Raw genomic sequence first — 20,144 nt, 5'->3', positions numbered from 1 at the left:
ACAATTTTGATTAAAACGTTTTTTGATAACATTTCTCGATACACCATAGTAAGAGCGCTTTCAGTATTTTTTTCTCAAATTTATGCAAACATCTTTCCGATCTATTAAGAAATGTTCGAGTCATAAGCATTCGAAGTACGGGTACGGTTAGCACAAAAATCTGCAGAACAAATGTAAGGGGAAAAGGAAATTCTTCCAGTTTTCATGAATTTAAACCGTTTAGAGATTAGCGAATTATAATGTATGCATATCAAACAAAGAATTTCCGATTCGTTTGGTGTGCAAATCATGAGAATTCGTTTACAGTGAAAATAGTTATTAACGTTAACTCTATTTCATAAAAACGTGACCTGTTTTCTGATTTGGCACCCTTCCTGAAAGACGTAGTTCTATGTCAAAAAAAGAATAAAAAAGAGAACAAAAACGTGAATCTGTATCTTTTTTAGTCGGGCCGTGTAAAGGGTGTGTCACATCAAATTGCATCACGGAAAAAACGCTGTAGAAATTTAATTTTTAGGAATTATATCTTCAGCTTTCGCTTTAAAATCAGATAAGAGTGTATAGATCACGTTGGCCATGCTTCACTGTCAATTTTTCGTAAATTTGGAAAAATGTCGTCGAACAAAAAATAGCGTCGTGAGTTAATCCTGTGCACTCATTTCGAGAATCCGGAGTTGTCACATCGGGACATCGGTAAGATGCTGGGAATCGTCCAATCCACGGTCAGCAGAGTACTAAAACGATACTTCGAGAACCTAACCATCGACCGGAAGGTGAAGAACGGCAAAAATGGATGCTCCGTCAGTGAAAAAGATCACAAGCGCGTAGTTAAGCAGTTTAGACGTGATCCGAGAAGTTCGGTCCGGGATGTCGCCAATAAGCTGAATTTGTCAAGTTCATTCGTCCAGCGGACCAAGCAGCGGGAGGGCCTGCGTACATACAAGGTTCAGAAGGCTCCTAACCGCGACGAAGGGCAAAACATGGTGGGGAAGACGCGAGCCCGGAAGCTGTACACCGAAATGCTGACGAAGCCGCATTGCCTGGTAATGGACGACGAAACCTACGTAAAAGCGGACTTTCGTCAGCTGCCGGGCCTGTTGTTCTTCTCCGCAGAAGACAAATTCAGCGTTCCGGAGGAGATTCGCAAGCAGAAACTATCCAAGTTTGCCAAAAAGTACATGGTGTGGCAAGCGATCTGCTCTTGCGGAAAGCGGAGCGCCCCCTTCGTGATGACCGGCACGGTAAACGGGCAGGTTTACCTTAAGGAGTGCCTACAGAAGCGCTTACTACCACTATTGAAGCAGCACGAGGGCCCGACCATCTTCTGGCCGGATCTCGCTTCGTGCCACTATTCAAAGGACGTTTTGGAGTGGTACGAAGCCAACGGGGTCACCTTCGTGCCAAAGGAAATGAACCCGACCAACGCGCCGGAGCTTCGCCCAATAGAGAAATATTGGGCGATTATGAAGCAGGCCCTCCGGAAGAACCCAAAAGTTGTCAAATCGGAGGCGGACTTCAAGAGAAAATGGATTTCTGTTGAAAAAAAAACTACAACCTGACGTTGTACAGAACCTTATGGACGGGGTAAAGAGGAAGGTGCGAGCATACGGGCTTGGGCTCGAAGTATGAAAAATGGAAAATGCCAAAAGTTGTTTAATAGTTTTTATTTTACTGTCTAAAATTTTCGAAAGGATCGGTCTACTGGGCGAATTTATACAGCGTTTTTTCCGTGATGCAATTTGATGTGACACACCCTTTATGTGGCAAAGTATGTGAAATAATTTAATGCGTGCTTATTTGCAAAGTATCTCTCTCTCATATAGCTCTTATATTGCTATGGCATATCTATATATATATATATAAAAATGGATTTCTGTCTGTCTGTCTGTCTGATTCTTATGAACTCGGAAACTACTGAACCGATCAACATGAAAACTGGTATGTAGGGGTTTTTGGACCCGGGGAAGGTTCTCTGCATTACTCGGGAATTATGCAAGCAAATGAAACCAAATAAGGTATATTGAGGTTTTAGGGTGCAATAAATGTTCCTATGATGGTTAGACTCCCTGCCCCCCTCTCTAAGGGGGGGGGGGCTGGTGTGTGGCTGCCATACAAATGAGACACAAATTTTCTGAATTACTCGAAAATTAATCAATTAATCAAGCAAACGAAACCAAATTTGGCATGTGGAGGTTTTAGGATGCAATAAATATTTCTATGGTGGTTAGACACTCCTCCCACTCTCTGAGGGTGGGGTGTCATACAAATGAAACACAAATTTCTGCATAACTCGAAAGCTGATCAAGCACAATTTGGGATATGAGGGTTTTTGAGTATGAGAAATGTTTCTATTATGGTATGACACCCCTCTCTCCTCTGGAATGGAGAGGGTGTCCCATAAAAATATTACACATAGTTCAACCAAAAATATTTCAGCCAAATATGACAATTGAAAATTTTCGGAAAACTCTGAAGGAAAAAGGGAAAATTCGGAAAATTAAAATGACATATGTTCTAAAAGTACATAGTGACAAGGACTGTTAGTCCATTTGATGTTTGTGCTAACGAAATTAATCTTTGTGCGAAACTGAAATGGATTTTAATGTGATGAAACGCACTCCTATATCTTCTTCTATCTATACCCAAAAAAGGATCGCCAGATGTGTTGATAAGAGCAGAACTCGAGGAAGGAATTGTCCGATTTAGGGCTGTCTATCATATTTTCTGTATAACACATTTATTCCATGTAACGAAGAAACATGTTATTTACAAGTGGTTGAAAAATCTTGAAAGAGAATTGTGTCTGAAAATAATCTGATATTATAATGATGAGTTTTGTTAGAAATATTAGGAATTTCATAGTTAAAACGTAAATTCAACGGAGACGAATAGAAGATCAATCAATGAACAGTTCTGCGATTGGACCCATGAACTTGCTAATAGTAAGAAAACGTGAATGTTTGAAGGTATTGATAACAAAAAACAAATTTTTGGCGGGACGAAGTTTGCCGGGTCAGCTAGTATATTATACAAATGCTGTACTAGTATGGGAGGGTAGCGCATTTTCTACTATTTTTAAGCTCATTTAATGTTATAAATCATGATGTCAAAACATGTGCTAAAAATTCACTTTCGGTGTAGAGCTGATGGTTTGGTTTGGGGGCACTGTTTATTTCCTTACTCAGCCAGGTCCTTTGTACATCAAACTTACTCATCCCAAGATGATTTTTCTAACTAGTTATTCGTTGAATTTATCTTGAGAAATGTATCGTGAATATGTTGTAAACTCATATTAATTCATAAAATCCATTTTCCTTGACAGTTCAAATTAGGAAACAGTTCTGCAATGTTTTAAAAACCTAGTTCTTATATTTTTTGAAGAAAACACGTACAGGTAAACTATAAATAAAGTAAAGTAAATATAACGTACACAATTTCAAGTTTCAACAATACTTTTCAGAATAAGTACTGAAAATATAATTAATGATAAGTAAAACATGCTTTCAATCCTACGAGTACATAAAGGTCACTTCGCGTCCTGGGCTATAGCCAAATAGAGCATTGAAATTTCCATAAAAACAATCTATCTGTGTATTCTGGCATTGTGAATATGCTCGCTCGTTGCCCTCTATACCGCGATGGCCAGGAATCCGGTACAGTTGTTCCGAACTTATTTGACTAAATTGCTGTAAAAGGGAAATGCATTCTCGGACATTTTTCGAAGAGCATTTAAAAGTATTTAGAGCTTTAAGTGTCGCTTGACTGTCTGAGAATATGCAGATGTTAGCATGTCTGTATTTCCTTTTGAGGCAGACATTTAAACATTCTATTGTTGCAGCTAAAGGGTGTGTCACATCAAATTGCATCACGGAAAAAACGCTGTAGAAATTCGCCCAGTAGACCGATCCTTTTGAAAATTTTAGACAGTAAAATAAAAACTATTAAACAACTTTTGGCATTTTCTTTTTATTCATACTTCGAGCCCAAGCCCGTATGTTCGCACCTTCCTCTTTACCCCGTCCATAAGGTTCTGTACAACGTCAGGTTGTAGTTTTTTTTGAACAGAAATCCATTTTCTCTTGAAGTCCGCCTCCGATTTGACAACTTTTGGGTTCTTCCGGAGGGCCTGCTTCATAATCGCCCAATATTTCTCTATTGGGCGAAGCTCCGGCGCGTTAGGCGGGTTCATTTCCTTTGGCACGAAGGTGACCCCGTTGGTTTCGTACCACCCCAACACGTCCTTTGAATAGTGGCACGAATCGAGATCCGGCCAGAAGATGGTCGGGCCCTCGTGCTGCTTCAATAGTGGTAGTAAGCGCTTCTGTAGGCACTCCTTAAGGTAAACCTGCCCGTTTACCGTGCCGGTCATCACGAAGGGGACGCTCCGCTTTCCACAAGAGCAGATCGCTTGCCACACCATGTACTTTTTGGCAAACTTGGATAGTTTCTGCTTGCGAATCTCCTCCGGAACGCTGAACTTGTCCTCTGCGGAGAAGAACAACAGGCCCGGCAGCTGACGAAAGTCCGCTTTGACGTAGGTTTCGTCGTCCATTACCAGGCAATGCGGCTTCGTCAGCATTTCGGTGTACAGCTTCCGGGCTCGCGTCTTCCCCACCATGTTTTGCCTTTCGTTGCGGTTAGGAGCCTTCTGAACCTTGTATGTACGCAGGCCCTCCCGCTGCTTGGTCCGCTGGACGAATGAACTTGACAAATTCAGCTTATTGGCGACATCCCGGACCGAACTTCTCGGATCACGTCTAAACTGCTTAACTACGCGCTTGTGATCTTTTTCACTGACGGAGCATCCATTTTTGCCGTTCTTCACCTTCCGGTCGATGGTTAGGTTCTCGAAGTATCGTTTTAGTACTCTGCTGACCGTGGATTGGACGATTCCCAGCATCTTACCGATGTCCCGATGTGACAACTCCGGATTCTCGAAATGAGTGCACAGGATTAATTCACGACGCTCTTTTTCGTTCGACGACATTTTTCCAAATTTACGAAAAATTGACAGTGAAGCAATGCCAACGTGATCTATACACTCTTATCTGATTATAAGCGAAAGCTGAAGATATAATTCCTAAAAATTAAATTTCTACAGCGTTTTTTCCGTGATGCAATTTGATGTGACACACCCTTTATTTCTGCCTGGAAAACTGTTGGCCAGTTTCCAATAGCCACATAGATTTATGTTCTGGAACCATATGCTCAATCATGTTCTACACTGATTTCCATTTTCGACCCATCAGTGTAGAATATGATTGAACCATTACAAACGATGGAACCAACTTCATCCCATACTGAACAAGAATGTTCGATCACTCTGAATGGGATGTCATTATTAGTCCTAGATTCCATCCAATCACTGTTCATCTCTTAGGCTGGTCCAATGGGTAAGAAATTCAGCATGCTCAAGTGACCAGTTTTGTCCCCGTCTAGTATTTTTTCCATCTTTTAAGCTTTGAAGCGCTTTTTTTAGCCTCTAGCCGAACATATTGGTTCAAAGGTACCAAGTGTAGGATAGCCTCCAATGCCTTTGAGGGAGTGCGTTGCATTGCTCCAGTAATTGCAACGCATGTTAGTCTTTGGAGTTTGTTTAGCTTTTTTGTAGCTACAGTCTCCTTAGTCTTTGGCCACCATACAAGGGAGGCATAGGTAATCCTAGGCCGCACAATTGCAGTGTAGGCCCATATAACCATTTTTGGTTTAAGGCCCCATGTTCTCCCTATAATTTTAGAACATGCCCATAGGGCTCTCGGTCTTGCTGATTGTTGAATCTAAGTGCGCATTCCAGTTCAGTCACTAACAGTTATTCCAGTTTAGTTACTAACCTTACTCAAACGCCGACAAAACAAAATAACATGAACTATTTTTGTGAGTTCTTTATTATGCTTTGATATAACGTACAATTTTGAAAGCAAATGTACGTTATACCGAAGTTTTCCTGTAAAAACAATCATTGGAAATATGCTAACTTAAAGATGTAGAACCCTAGGTTGATCACTTGCAATGTAGTGTTATATTATAATGTGAACAAAATTAATTAAAATTTAAGTCAAAAAGAAAAAAAAATAAATATGCTTTGATCTTCGATTTGATGTCTTTCATCAGTGTGCAGTGGCTCGATCGCATTTCTAGTTTTTCCTATATTCTGTCATGGTATTATTAACGTTACCTTTTTTTTTACATGATGTACCATTCAATTGGAAGAAGCTGGGAGTTTGGTGTTTTGATCTCTTCCTTTGCAAAATCTACTGCGAACCATTGTAGAATAGTTTTGGCGTTTTGGGCCGATGCATATTCCGGCCCAAAACTGGTAGATATCGGCATTAATTGTTCTTTTTTTGGAAGAAATCAATTGCTTCGGTCCACAAAAGAAGATGGTCGGTCACATAAGAATTTTTTGTCCAAAATTTTCCACCTGAATTAACTTCTTGAGGTTATTTACATCTTTACTGAATACTGCGGTATGAAATTTTGGTCCTGGTAGGTTTCTTGAATTCTCTATTACACATGTTTTATCATCTATCAAATTGTACGCATTTAGTTTCCGTTAAATCCGATTGTACATTTTTCTGGCCCAGATTTTTGCATTGGATTCTTGTCCAACACTTCATCATGATATTTATATTTTTCATGTCTTCAGGTTGTTCTGCTTTTTAATCCGTTGCACCATTCCGATCGATGTCCCAGTCTTTTCCACTAAGTTATGCATTGACATCGATTTATTCTGTTTGATGAAGTTGATTACCTGCTGGTCCAAATTGGGACCAGCAGGTCCTGGTTTACTGTCCCTTTCCAGTAAATCATCAAACCAATTAAACCAAAAGTGCGAAAACTTTGTGAAATCGAGGAAAAAATAGGAACCGTGAGTGGAGAACCTCGTGACGTCAAAGCCAAAGAGAGTGTGCTAAGAGGTCCGCACCAAATATTGATAGTTAAAGTTGAGAGGGACAATACTCTAAACAAAATAATTTATTTATTTGTTTTGGCTTAACGTCTTTACTACATGGCCTGATTCACAATTTTTTTTGTGTATCGTTCGTTGCTTGGTGTTTTAGTGGTGCGGCTTGCAAGGCCTGCGACCAACCCCACTATCTCGCAGGAGGACCATCGTGATACTGCTGCTTTACGTCCCGAGTACCACCAGGACTGGGCGAACACGTTTATAGCGGCTGTAGATTATACACGATGGAATGCAAAAAGCACACAACAAAAACCCTCCAAACAAAATAATAGGTGTTCTTATTTCGTGACACTATTTATAAGGGGACACTGAAAACAACCACAACAAACTATGTTTTCATCTGATCCCGTATTGAATTGGTTTTGAAGTTTCCATCGGGTATATTCAATATAAGGATATCAAAAGACATAGAATGTTTTTTTTGCCAAACCTTCTAAGCAAACATTGGAGCACATCAGCTTCAGGCGAAAGTTATGCTTTCTACCGAGAACAAATCACGTGTAGGATATCACAGACTTTAGTATTGTCAAGGAATTTGTGAATAACAGATGATATAACATGAAGCACACACTTTACTCAGCAGTAATCTGAGGCTTTGCCAACCGTATACTATCTGTCATCTGATTACAGACTGTTGAACTTGATAAAATTAATGATGATGAACACAATCCATGTCTGCCCTGGATAAAACTGCTCTCCGCTGGCGGGCCTGAGAAGTGAACAATAAATCAATAGATTAAACTGACACCGTGGCAGAATTGTGGGCTGGAGAGTGGTAGGTATAAATATTTGGCAAAAACGGTATTGTGCTGATTAAAAAAAATATTTCTACCTGAATTTGTGACATGATTGGTCCATGCTCTGGCATCGATGCTTAATAAAATGTGATGTCAGTTGAATGGCGGATGCCCTTCGATAACGAAAGACAACACGATGGCTCATGGGAGCACTTGAACGACGCCCACTTGAGATCGAAGAAAATATTTGCTCTGGGTACTGTTAATCTTAAACCACGGTTTCACCGGTTGTGCTCAATTGCAGACGATAACACACATTACTTGCAATTGGAGTATGTCATTATCATAGCCATGAACATTCTGCCCACCTTCACTCACCTTCATAGTCTTGATCCACTGGAAAAGTACGGTTCTTCAGACGAGGGTCTATAGGAGCTTCGTCATCAACTCCACCGTGGTCCATTTTCCAAGGCCTGAAAATAACGAAAAGAGGGTTGAGGTGAGATAAGAGTCAATATGCAGGGGCATAAACAAGACAATCAATGCAGCGCAATTGACGTTTATTACAGTCATATGTTCACTTCATGTGGGCGCACTAATTACAAAATTCCCAAGTTATCGCAGTTTGACTGTGGCGTTTCAAAACAAAACTGTTACAACATTATAATTGATAAATATTTGTAAGAACATCTGTGTCATTTAGTTTTCCTGCTCATGCAAACAAGTTCTCGAGGTACGCCGAATTCAATTCCCTTGTCTCTAAATAACGATAAAGTTATCGTTCCCCGCATTCCAGTGACTCTGCGTTGCATACGGAATGCGTTTCCCGAAAGCAACAACTTTAAATTGCATTTTACAGATAAGACCGGAAACTAGGCAAGTCGTCAGACGATGATCTAAAGCCCCGGAACAAGCGGTGGTGCCTCAATTGAACTTCCTCTCTTTCTCATTAGATTTTATAAAATATGACCGCAGCGGGCTTGAATCGAAAACAAAGAATGTAGTGTTTGAATGGGAGAGCTCGATTTCCCACAGCGATGTTTTAGCAACAAGTTGGGAAGCCCTTCGGGAGATAGCCAATGTCACGTCCAATGCTGTCGAGGGTTTATCGATGCATTCGATCGAAATACGCATCGCCCCATTGGTTGCAAATTAATAGAAAGAACCAAACGGAGGATGAAAAAAGACATAGAGTCACAATCGTAACAGACTGCAACACCGGCTTTTAAACGACGAGAGCAATGACAATAATTATGATAAAATGATAAATTTCTTGGTGTTAAGGGCAGTTCATTTGGAAAAAGGCGTAGAATCAAGCGTGGAGGACGTTCCCAATTACTATTGCTCCAGCTAGAGACAACTATTCAAATGAGTAGATATGCTTGCGCCACTCTAATTCCACTCATAAAGGTTATTATTCGAGTCTACTAATGACTGTGAATTGCAGCTATAATTTAATTCTCATTGCGTATTTGAATGCAGCGCAATTTTTATTTCTCGTATGTCGTTAAAAGCAATGTCAACCAAGGAAACAAGATGTGCGAATGGAATGCTGGCTGCTGCGGGTGTTTACAACGAGATCATTTATATGTTGTCCGACCGTCACACATCGGTGAATGATAAAAAAATTTATTGGAAAATTTCTCGTGTGTTTGCTGATTTGGGTTGGAAGAAATCTTAAGTGAATTTGTGCAGTGGGATCAGATATGAGTCACATTTTTTTTAAGTTTCTGAAGATATGTAAGAGCTCCGTTGAAATGATGTATACCGTGTAGAATATTGAAACTATATCCGTTCACAAGACTAGCCATTTGATCTTTATTGTTTGTTCAAACATTCAAATAACATAAATATAAACCATAGTGTTTCATAATTCTAAAAGTAGATGGAAAATTATCACTCCTTAGCGAAATTAACATTAATTTCGCCTAAATCACAACAAGTTAATATTCTCTAGTTTTTAATAAGTTCAAATTATTTAATTGGCGTGGTGCATAGTAAATCGAAAGGCTAAATTGCAAGTTCTAGTAAAAATACAAAACAAATGAAAATATTGTTTTTTTTTCTATTATCCCAAAAAATGTGCAAGGAGAGATTTCTAAAACTTGGAACATATAGTTTTCAAATGGAATAGATGTTGTGTTTGTAGTTTTACTCTGAAGCGGTTTGTTGTATATAAGAAAAAATGATCACAGTTTATAGATTCCGATTCCGTACAGAGTAATAACATATTTATACAGCCATCTCATGCCAAACCGATATAGTGGTTCTCAGATTTCCGTGAAAAGCGGTAGTTTTGTTCTTTACCGCAAAACGTTAGACCCGTATTTTTCTATTTTTTCATTAGGGGTTACCATTTCCATTTTAGGGTGGTTCAAAAAATCGATTTTTCCCCTTTTATCCGAAAATCACTTTTTCTCAAAAACTTATAACTTTTGTACTACAGGACCGATTCCGATGATCAACATACCAAATTGAAGCCAATTAGCTAGTCTTTAATTAAAAAAGGCAATACTTGCGAAGAAATTGGATTTTGTTTTTGTAATTATTGATTGTTTTTCTTTTCCATAGTTTACATGGCGCTATATTTTTTATATTTTTTCTTGAAAGCTGAGGTTTTTTTTACATAACATATCTAAAATTCAGAGAGGCGCTATTTTTGTTCGTGAATAATTATTTTTCAAAGTTTACCGATGGTACGAAAAATAATTTTCCCTTTTTCAAAAAATTCCATGCAAATGAAACATAAATCTCTGCATAACTCAAGAACTAATCAAGCATACAGAACCAAATTTGGTATGTGGAGGTTTTAGGAGGCAAGAAAAGTTCTAAGGTGGCTTGACACTCCTTCTCCTCTTTTGAAGGGGGTGGGGGCTGCTGAATAACTTTGCTGCTCGAGAATACAAATGAAACACACATTTGTGCATAAACTAACGAGAACTAGTCAAGCAAATCGAGCCAAATTTGACATGTGGAGGTTTTAGGTAGCACGAAACGTTTCTACGGTGGTTAGATACCCCTTACCTTCTCTCTAAGTGGGGAGTTGCCATACAAATAAAACACAAACTTCTGCATAACTCGAGAACTAATCAAGAAATGGAGCCAAATTTGGGATGTGAGTGTTTTTGGGTAGGAGAAATGTTTCTATGATGGTATGACACCCCTCCCTCCTCTGGAGTGGAGAGGGGTCCCATAAAAATAATACAAATATTCCAACAAAACATGACAATAAAAAATTTTCGGAAAACTCTGAAAGAAAAAGGGAAAACTCGGAAAATTAAATTATCATATTTTCTACAATTACATATTGACAAGCGTTTTTAGCTTGGTAAGAAAACGTGGATTGATAACGACAAATAAATTTTGGGCGGAACGAAGTTTGACGGGTCAGCTAGTTTATTCTGAAATATAAAGATGTAAAAAAAAGAAAAATTTCCAAAAAATGATTCTCTGGTTAATTTTCATTGAAAGGGTATAAGGTAAGCTTCATTGTGGTACATAACATTATAACGCAAAACTTCGTACTACAAAGTTATAGCCAAATTTATTCAAAAGTAATCAACTAGAAGGCCCTACCCTACTACCCATTTTGTTTATGTTGATATTAAATCTAATGCACAGTGAATGGATTCTTGGATTCTGGATCCAAGGTAACAATACAACAACAAGGTACAAGGTAAGATAAATCAACCTACATGACTTGTTCATTTTTGACAGCACAACTGGGAGAGATAAAGCTTCTGCCAATCGACCACTCAGAGCACGAGATTTTTATTTAGATAGTGCTTGACATTTGTCAACTGTTCATTATTTATTTCCCAAAAAAATATAATTTTGTTTATTGTAACAGGTGCGTACAAATATTTTCAATCGATTGATGCAAGTTTCTTTGTGATCTATCGGGAAATGATCGAATTATAAGTGTTTATGCAACTCAAGGACGAAGGAATACAATACTTCTCCAGTTGCCGCACCAAATTCTCATCTTATACGAGTCAGTGATTCAGTAGGTTGCGCGAAATTCTTGGCACCGAAAAATGTTATACATGTACAACCAACTTTCAGGTGAAATCACTCAGAGTGTTTCTGAGGACTGTTGTGATGGATGTTTCCAAAAAGGATTCGATTCCTGCACCGGATATTTTGGTTGACCGTTGGTTTGCGACGGCGTGAGTGTGAAATCGTTAGCCATGGAAAGGGATGCACCGAAAAGAATCATCCTGGTTTGTATACCAACCAGCCAGCTGAACGAAGTGGTATGACAAAAAAATTAATTGAAAAATAAAAGGCGAAAATTGGTTTCAACAGCTCAAAAATGTATTTCAAAGCTAAATAATGAAATCACATTAATCTATGAAAATGGGCACCTGCTTGCAAAACCACTCAGTCATGTTTGTTGGATGTGCCAATTTAGCACACCCTGGAAAACCCCGCAAAAATTTCTCCACAGAATGCATTCGCTGAATATGCACGAAAGAAGCCTAGAGCAGAGCTTACACTTTCCAGAAACCTTTCAAAGTATCCATTCAGTGTGAATTGATTCAGGTGCAACTAAGCCAACAGTATATCTACGCTAACCTTGCGGTTGTATCACAGATATGAATGACCCCTAGATTCATTAATTAGAAATCTGTCCACAATATCCAATTCAAAACATTACAAGTTCCATGCAACTACATTTTTTTGTGTTAATGGATTTTGTGCCTACGAACTTCCATCTGCGGACATCACAAAATTTTATAAAGAACGTTGAGGAGAATATGAAAAAATCATTGAAAATGTTTGAAGACGCCAATTGGACGAACATATTGGTCAAACTAAAGAACAAGTCACAGGAAAAAAATATGTGTTCACCAATCGATCGTTTCCCGACGTTTTAAAACCATGGGAAAGATTCTGTTGGTTGAAAGATGGGTTTCACATGATTTGATCAACATATATTGTCCCGTCACACTGAGCAAGAAACAGTTGAGCTACTCAATTGGGATTAGTTAATGTGACTTATTCATCAAACTTGACTCCCTCGATTACCATTTGCGGAAATGGCTCAATGATTGGTTCAAAAGGTCCTTTCGGAATTTGTTAGTGTATGACTGGCTCTCGTTTCTTTTCTTCTGGCCATGGCTTTGAGTTATCTCAAGATTGGTGTACATAACTTAGTTTTCATGCTGACATATCTTTTTTCATGTAACTACCTCAATTTTTTGTTTTTTATTGCGTAATCCGGGGGGACCTTGCCACTCTATTCCACAAGCAATCGGAGCTCTAATGAATTCCAAATTGGTCGAACCGTTGAGTTCCTAACAGAATTAACATAAGACTATGCGACTTGAAACATAATTACACCACTGCAATCTCAAAAATCTAGGGAAAATCCATCTACAATTTACAGTAATTCCGTTCGCTATCTGACAAAAACAAATTAACCGGAACAACAATCTAATGTCTTCCGCACTAGTTTCCTCTCTCTCTCCATTCACACAACAAAACCCATTCATGTGATGTAAATTGTCCAACGTAGGAAAAACAGAGGAAAAACGAGCGTACACTAAGTAGAGTAGATTTGGTGCTTTACCGTTCACGCCAAACCACAATGCCCCGGCTGTGGACGGCCGGAGGACAGTTTATTATGACGCGTTAATGTGATAATCAGATAGAGCGAAATGTCGTAAAATAGTGTAATTACATACTTCGCTCGGGTTCCATCCATGACGAACTATCGACTGTACTGCTTTGGAACGTTGTTGACACACTGGTTTAGTCCGCAAGTTTCTCTATGGGTTATCACTGAATCTTCTAAGCTATGTTTAACTGTGGTTCCATCGGCTCGCACTATGAGCAGTGGTCTGTACCATTATATACTAGCTGCTGTTGCCGCTAGCTCTGGTCGTTGTAAACTGCCTAACGATGGTGAGCTACTGATAATGAGGATGCCGTTTGTTATTGAATAAAACTGTGACTCCACACTGCAGTGCAGTCATATAATTACAGAGTGGGGCTCAATGTCCTAGCATTGCGGGGGAACATGCCGGTTGAGCCTGACAACCGAGAAAATGAGTGTCACACGTATTGTGCGAACCGTTATCGCAGGCAGCGATCTAGAACGGAAACGTGCGCATGATAAGTGGAGATCGTTTTATTGAGTGTTGTTCTTCAGTGCCAAAATCACCCCATTAATTTCAAAGGTACTGGAAGGTGGTTTTATGATATTGTTTTTCTGCCGTAAGAAATTGCGTTAGGACATGACGGAACCTCCAGTATCGTCCAGCGATGAGTAGTAAGCTACATACAACGGACGTTTCCCAGAAAGACACAATCAGTAGGAGATGCTCTGACTTACATACAGAAACAATCTCACTTCTGCCGTAATTCTTTTATTACATCGTACTTATCTGTTTGTTAGACAACGGGACAACCCATCGCATTGTGGTGTACTTGACCCAAATAATTAGCAGGGCACAACTTGCAAACACTACAACTGATAACGGTACTCATAATTAAATTCAGATCTTTTCATCTGCACTCGTATCAAAATTTGTTTACAAACACTAGCCTCAAATTGATGACGACATTCGTTAACTGGCAGTAGTTGTTTACATATCAAACAGCACGCGATCAGCTGCAGAGGCCTAAATGAACTGAATAGGCCGACGCGAAACAATGAACTAATGTTGAACTCCACACTAATAAACTAAAACATTAAAACTACAGATTGAATTATAAGAGGACACTTCATCCAGCCTCCACAATTGAAGTAGTTGTTTGATTTTAGGTACATTACTGATCGTTCTACCTGTCATCTCATAACAGAACAGGATTCGTACTGTTGACGCAGAAATGCGATAGTACATGTTCAATAAGGTTGCTCTCGTCCCACCAGAAACATCGATAATATCGATTGTGTTGTTTTCTACAAATAATAAAAACATTCGGCACAATGATCGAATGCGTTATTGAGTAATTGTTATAGATGGCGGTAATAGTTCACCAAAGCCCTATTCTATTCTATGAGGTTATGCACCGATAAACCACATTTGTTGATTTTGTTTTGAATGTAGAGAATTAGGACATAAAAGTACAAATTGAAAAAAATGTACAAAATGTAATGAGAAACATAGAACATTTGAGTGTTCATCAACAGAATTGGAATGCCGAAATCATTTGAAAGTTAATGATGAATGTCATTCAATGACAGTTCCAATGACAGAATGACAAAAAAGCAACATTTTACGAACCAAATAGCAATTTGGAGAAATTTCATGTGACAATAATACAATACCAATAATTTATTTGAATATGGTTTGGCTTTCTACAAATTATGCAGAAATGCGATATCTTGTAGAAAACATACGAATATTTTAATTATGTATTATGTATAATTATGTCTCATGAAAACGAATAAAAATCTTCAATCATTCCTCCATCTCTCAGTTTTGGAATGAACCTAATACATAATCTAGAACATATGTAACTCTCTCAGTGTGTTACAGCATTAATTGATGATCCCTTTGGAAAGAAAAGGGGGATTACAGAGGGAGGTGGGAAGTACATAGCAAAATAGCTTTTTCCCATAAAAATATGTGTTAGGTTCCTTTAGCCTTAGGCGTCGTGCACAAATTACGTAACGTGTGAAGGGGGAGGGCCGAGAAGGTCGAGGTCGCGATACTTACTATATGTTAGGTATATGGCTGGTTAGGTATATTCGGTCACCCTACGAATAATACTTATAATATAGGGTTGGGGAAAAAGAAATGTCGTATTTCTGATCGAAATTTGGTGCTTTATTTAACATATTTAAAATTATCCAATTTAAGGCAAATATGCGCCGTTTTGTTCGCAAACTTGTTTCCATTTAGAAGGCAACTTCATTATTCCGCCCTTGTAAAACCACCCCTCCTTATTTGCAAAAAACTCAGACAGCCAGTTTTCGCAAGCCTGTTTTGAAACCAACTTAGTATCACCAAGAGCGTTTTGCATGGACCGGAAGAGATGATAATCACTCGGAGCCAGGTTCGGACTATACGGTGGGTGCAAAAGGACATCCCATCCGAGCTCCCGTATCTTCTGGCGGGTCATCAAAGTTGTGTGAGGCCGAGCGTTATCCTGGTGCAAAACAACACCATTCCTATTGATCATTTCTGGCCGCTTCTGGTCAATCGCCTGCTTCAAACGGTCAAGCTGCTCACAGTAGAGAACCGAGTTGAGGGTCTGGCCATAGTTAAGTAGCTCATAGTGGATGATTCCCTTCCAATCCCACCAAACACACAGCAAAACCTTCCTGGCTGTCAATACGGGCTTGGCGGAGTTTGGGCCGGCTCACCGCGCTTCGACCACGACTTTTTTCGCTTTAGGTTGTCGTACGTGATCCACTTTTCATCACCAGTCACCATCTTCTTCAAAAATGGGTCGAGTTCGTTCCGTTTCAGCAGTGCATCGCAGGCGTTGATTCGGTCTGAAAGATGTTTTTGCGTCAACTCGTGTGGCACCCATACATCCAGCTTTTTTTGGAATCCAATCTTCTGCAAATGGTTCCAAACGGTTTTATGGTCTTTACCCAGTTCCTGGTCAATCGAGCGAGTGCTCACATGCCGGTCTACTTGGATGATTTTAACGATTTTATCGGTTTCCACGACGATTGGCCTACCAGTACGGGGTGTTTCTTCGACAGCCAATACACCAGAACGAAATCGATCAAACCAACGCTGTGCTGTGCGAATCGTTACAGTATCGGGTCCATAAACTACACGAATTTTTTCGGTCGCCTTCGTTGCAGTTTTACCTCGCAGGTAGTAAAAACGTAAAATATGGCGAATTTCTTGCTTAGTGGACTCCATCTTTGACGCGCTATAACTTGAGACTGAAAGGGACGATCACAACACTGTCAAGACGACACTTGTAGCACAGATTGTCGTCTTTAAATAGCCGTATAGTATGACCCGATACGTACAATACAAGATATGTTTAAATGTTGCCATATATTGACAATATACGACATTTCGTTTTTCCCAACCCAATATTATATGGTACCCATGCAGAAAAAAAACCAGAGCAATATCACATCTCTCCCTCAGTTAACATTTCTCTCTCATTCTTCCTCAGAACTTGTGACATTAATTAGTGCTTGTGACGAAATTTAGTGCTTATGATGGATATTAGCGCCGCACCATATCACGATACATTTGATACATATTAATTTGCCAGCCATAATTAATGATTCTGGATTCATTCTATCAGTTTAATTCTTACAACCCGTTTGACGAGGATATTCAGTTCATATAATAAACGACGTTTTCCAGGTCAACTATCTGGAGTATTAAAAGTATCAAAAGCCCACATCAAGTTTCTGTCCGTGCTTCTAGGTACACTCCTCAACTTTTTCATTCTGTAGTCTTCTTGGACACTCTGCCGATCGATGACGCAATCGTATTTCGAAAATTCTCGTGGAGTTTCCTTGAGTGTTTCTTTGCCTCTGGATTTGTTCGTGTTCAACCTTTGTAACCCGCATAGTAATATTTATGTTGCATACACGCTGGATTTTTTTAACATGGAAACACATTGTGAATCTTGTTACCATACACAAAATGTATGCTGGATTTCAAATAATTTTTGTAAGTTTTGTGTAAAATTGAACAGGAACACAGGAAATTGTGTTCAAATATTGTCTTGTATTATTGAATAAAGTTCACGGATCCGTATCAAGAACATTAACGTTTAACAGTTATAACCTCAAAAAATCACAAGCTGTCACATCCCATATGAATTTGATTGACAATAAACGAGCTCAGTTATAAAAATTCTTCAAATGTGATTCTTGTAGAGAGTTTTTTATATTACAATGACTTTGTTGAATTAATTTTTTGAAATCGTTTATTTACCCAACCTTAATGACAATATCTTGACCACCTGTCAAATCATCAAGATGAGGTTGTACGTGTGTACACTGGTGCCATAATCAGTTTGGAGGTGTAGCGTTTCGGAGACGATTTTTAAGCACGATGCCAAAAGGAAAGTTTTTAGACGAAACTGAGCGGAGATTAATCCGCGAATAGGAGGATATCGACTTAAGCAACTGGGTTGAGGCGAAGAGAATCAACAGAGCAGAGACAGTGGTAAGAAATTTTATTAATAATGGTTCCAAAATTGGCATCCGGAAGGCAACTCCAAAATTTCAAGCCAGGATCGGTAACGTATTTTACAGCTTGCAGAGAATGGAAAGTTCAATGCCTCGGGGATAAAGAGGGGACTTGAACATCCCATATCGAAACGACGAGTATCTCAATTTTTACGAGGATCTGGACAAGTGGATTACACTAAAAGGCGAACAAACTCAACCTTACCCCGATGCAAGTACAGGTGAGATTGCGAAACAACGCATGAACTGAAAAGCTGCGTGTATTATTGGCATGATCTTCGAAAAAATCCTCTGATGAAATTGAGCAGAAACTTTGGAGGAGGCAGTCTCATAGTATGGGCCGCTTTTTCAAGAAATTTCTTTCGACAAAAATGACTTCAAATGAGAAATTTCTTTCGACAAAAATGACAGTGTACTGATACCATTTACCGAAGACGCAATGGACAACAGCTTAATCTTCCAGCAAGATAATGCGGCCATTCATGTCACCAAGAAGTCTTTGTCATGGTTTTTTGAGAGTAACATTTAGGTTTTAGATTGGTCAACTCGTGGCTCGGATCTCAACCCTATTGAGAACCGTTGGGGGAATTCTGACAGGGCAAGTTCACAGTGGCGCACAACAATTTGGAACAGTTCGTGAGCTACAGATATGTGTTAGAGATTATTATAATAAAGTTCCACAAAGAATGCTGGATAATCTGGTTGATTCAATGCCAACCCGTTCCCACCGACATGTGTCCCCTAACACAGCCAACAAAACCAAGGTGCCTTACAATACATGGGATTTATTCAAATTCTTCACTTACCCAGCAAATATGTTTAATTCAATTAAATTCTAAAATTGTTTCATTCAATCAATAATTTAATCAATAGGAACAAATGATTACTAAACCAACGGTAACCCCATGTCAACCTTACGGTTGTATCATAGAAATAACCCACCCATTTTTTTTGGTTGAATATAGTTGAACAATGATTGTGAGCTGGGTCATTTTGACGTAGCAAGACGTTTTAGTAAGAGTGCCAACTCAGGAAACGGGTCATGATTTAATGGAATGAAGTTTACGTTAGAATTGCTTTCGCTACGAATGAATTTCGATGACTTGCACACCAATCTCAACGGAATCAATCCAGATACAAATCGCCCCGGAAACAAGAACTCGTAAGGCGAACTTTTAGGCGACTTGAGGCCGAGCGTTACCACGTATTTTGAGGTAATCGCACAATGTCAACAATCATTGCGATGCTGCCTCCAGAATATAAAGAGGGAGATTTAATGCTGACGATTTCTACAGATCCTTCAATTTATCGAAATGAAAAGTCTTCATCTTTTAAAAAAGATTATTAAAATCTCTCCGGTGGTTTGATCAACTATTCCCATCTCCTAGGAAATCATCATGGAGCCAAATCTCAACTGAACGGTCAGTGAACCCTTAGATGAAATTTATTCAAATGTTAAAACACGGTAGACGGTGGTGGCAATCCAATGATCACTAGCTGCGGCTTAATAACAGAGATTACGTACATAGAACATAGAAGTGCACCCGTGGCCGAGTGGTTAGCGTCTCACATTATCAAGCCGGGTGTTCGGGTTCGATTCCCGTTCTGGCCGGGGGATTTTCCGTGAAAGAAATTTCCTTCGACTTGCACTGTGGTCACGCGTATTCAAGAGCTTGCCCCTCGGAATACATTCAAGGCGTGTTATTTGGCTTAAGAAATCTCAACTAAGTATTAATAAAAGACGCTAGTTAATGCATACGTTGAGACGGCAAAAGTTCCACAAGGAACGTTAACGCCATTCAAGAAGAAGAAGAACGTACATAGAAAATGATTTGGAAACCGTAGATGATTTGATTCTGCGTGTATAGACTCTGCTGAAAATACACCGTCGGAACTTTCTCTCGGCATTAATTCACCAGAAACCGGGTTATATAAAATTCACGAATATTCGCTGATGGAGGTCTTCGTTACCACATTGGCTGCGCGTTCGCTTACTAAGCGATCGATCGTTAGTTTAAAACTCAGGGCCCTCAATTGACCATATTTGTATTGTTATAGGATAACTATATCCACGCAACAATCATCAGCGATGGAGATCGATTCACGGTCGAATAGAGATCGATTCATTCATACAACTGCTCTGTTCTGCAAGAAACATCGGGCTGTTGAGCTATTAATAACACAACACCGATTAAATAAACTATCTCCGCTGTCCGTTGGTCTAACTGAATAATAGAAGAACAGAAGGAATACTCTTACGCCTAAAAAATGACTGTTGTGTAATGTACAATTTATAGATACGATAAAA

At 39.2% G+C, this 20,144-nt stretch overlaps 1 protein-coding gene across 19 annotated transcripts in view; it reads right to left on the bottom strand.

The window, feature by feature from the left end:
• LOC129779246 (sodium bicarbonate cotransporter 3) overlaps positions 1–20,144 on the bottom strand; it is a 125,610-nt gene that overhangs the window by 36,256 nt on the left and 69,210 nt on the right. For 18 of the 19 annotated variants that reach the window (XR_008743607.1, XM_055786622.1, XM_055786621.1 and 15 more), the window contains one exon: positions 8,083–8,177. Coding sequence is in view for 18 of the 19 variants with exons in the window: in XM_055786617.1 (XP_055642592.1) it covers positions 8,083–8,177 (95 nt within the window). In the remaining variant the exon portion in view is untranslated. Of the gene's footprint in view, positions 1–8,082; positions 8,178–13,394; positions 13,600–20,144 lie in introns of those variants that run through there. The other variant, XM_055786620.1, reaches the window with a different exon arrangement.

The sequence above is a fragment of the Toxorhynchites rutilus genome, chromosome 3 (assembly GCF_029784135.1).
Source record: "Toxorhynchites rutilus septentrionalis strain SRP chromosome 3, ASM2978413v1, whole genome shotgun sequence".
Classification (NCBI taxonomy): domain Eukaryota; kingdom Metazoa; phylum Arthropoda; class Insecta; order Diptera; family Culicidae; genus Toxorhynchites; species Toxorhynchites rutilus.
The sequence above is the reverse complement of the archived record's forward strand: the minus strand, read 5'-3'. Positions and strand labels throughout refer to the sequence as shown.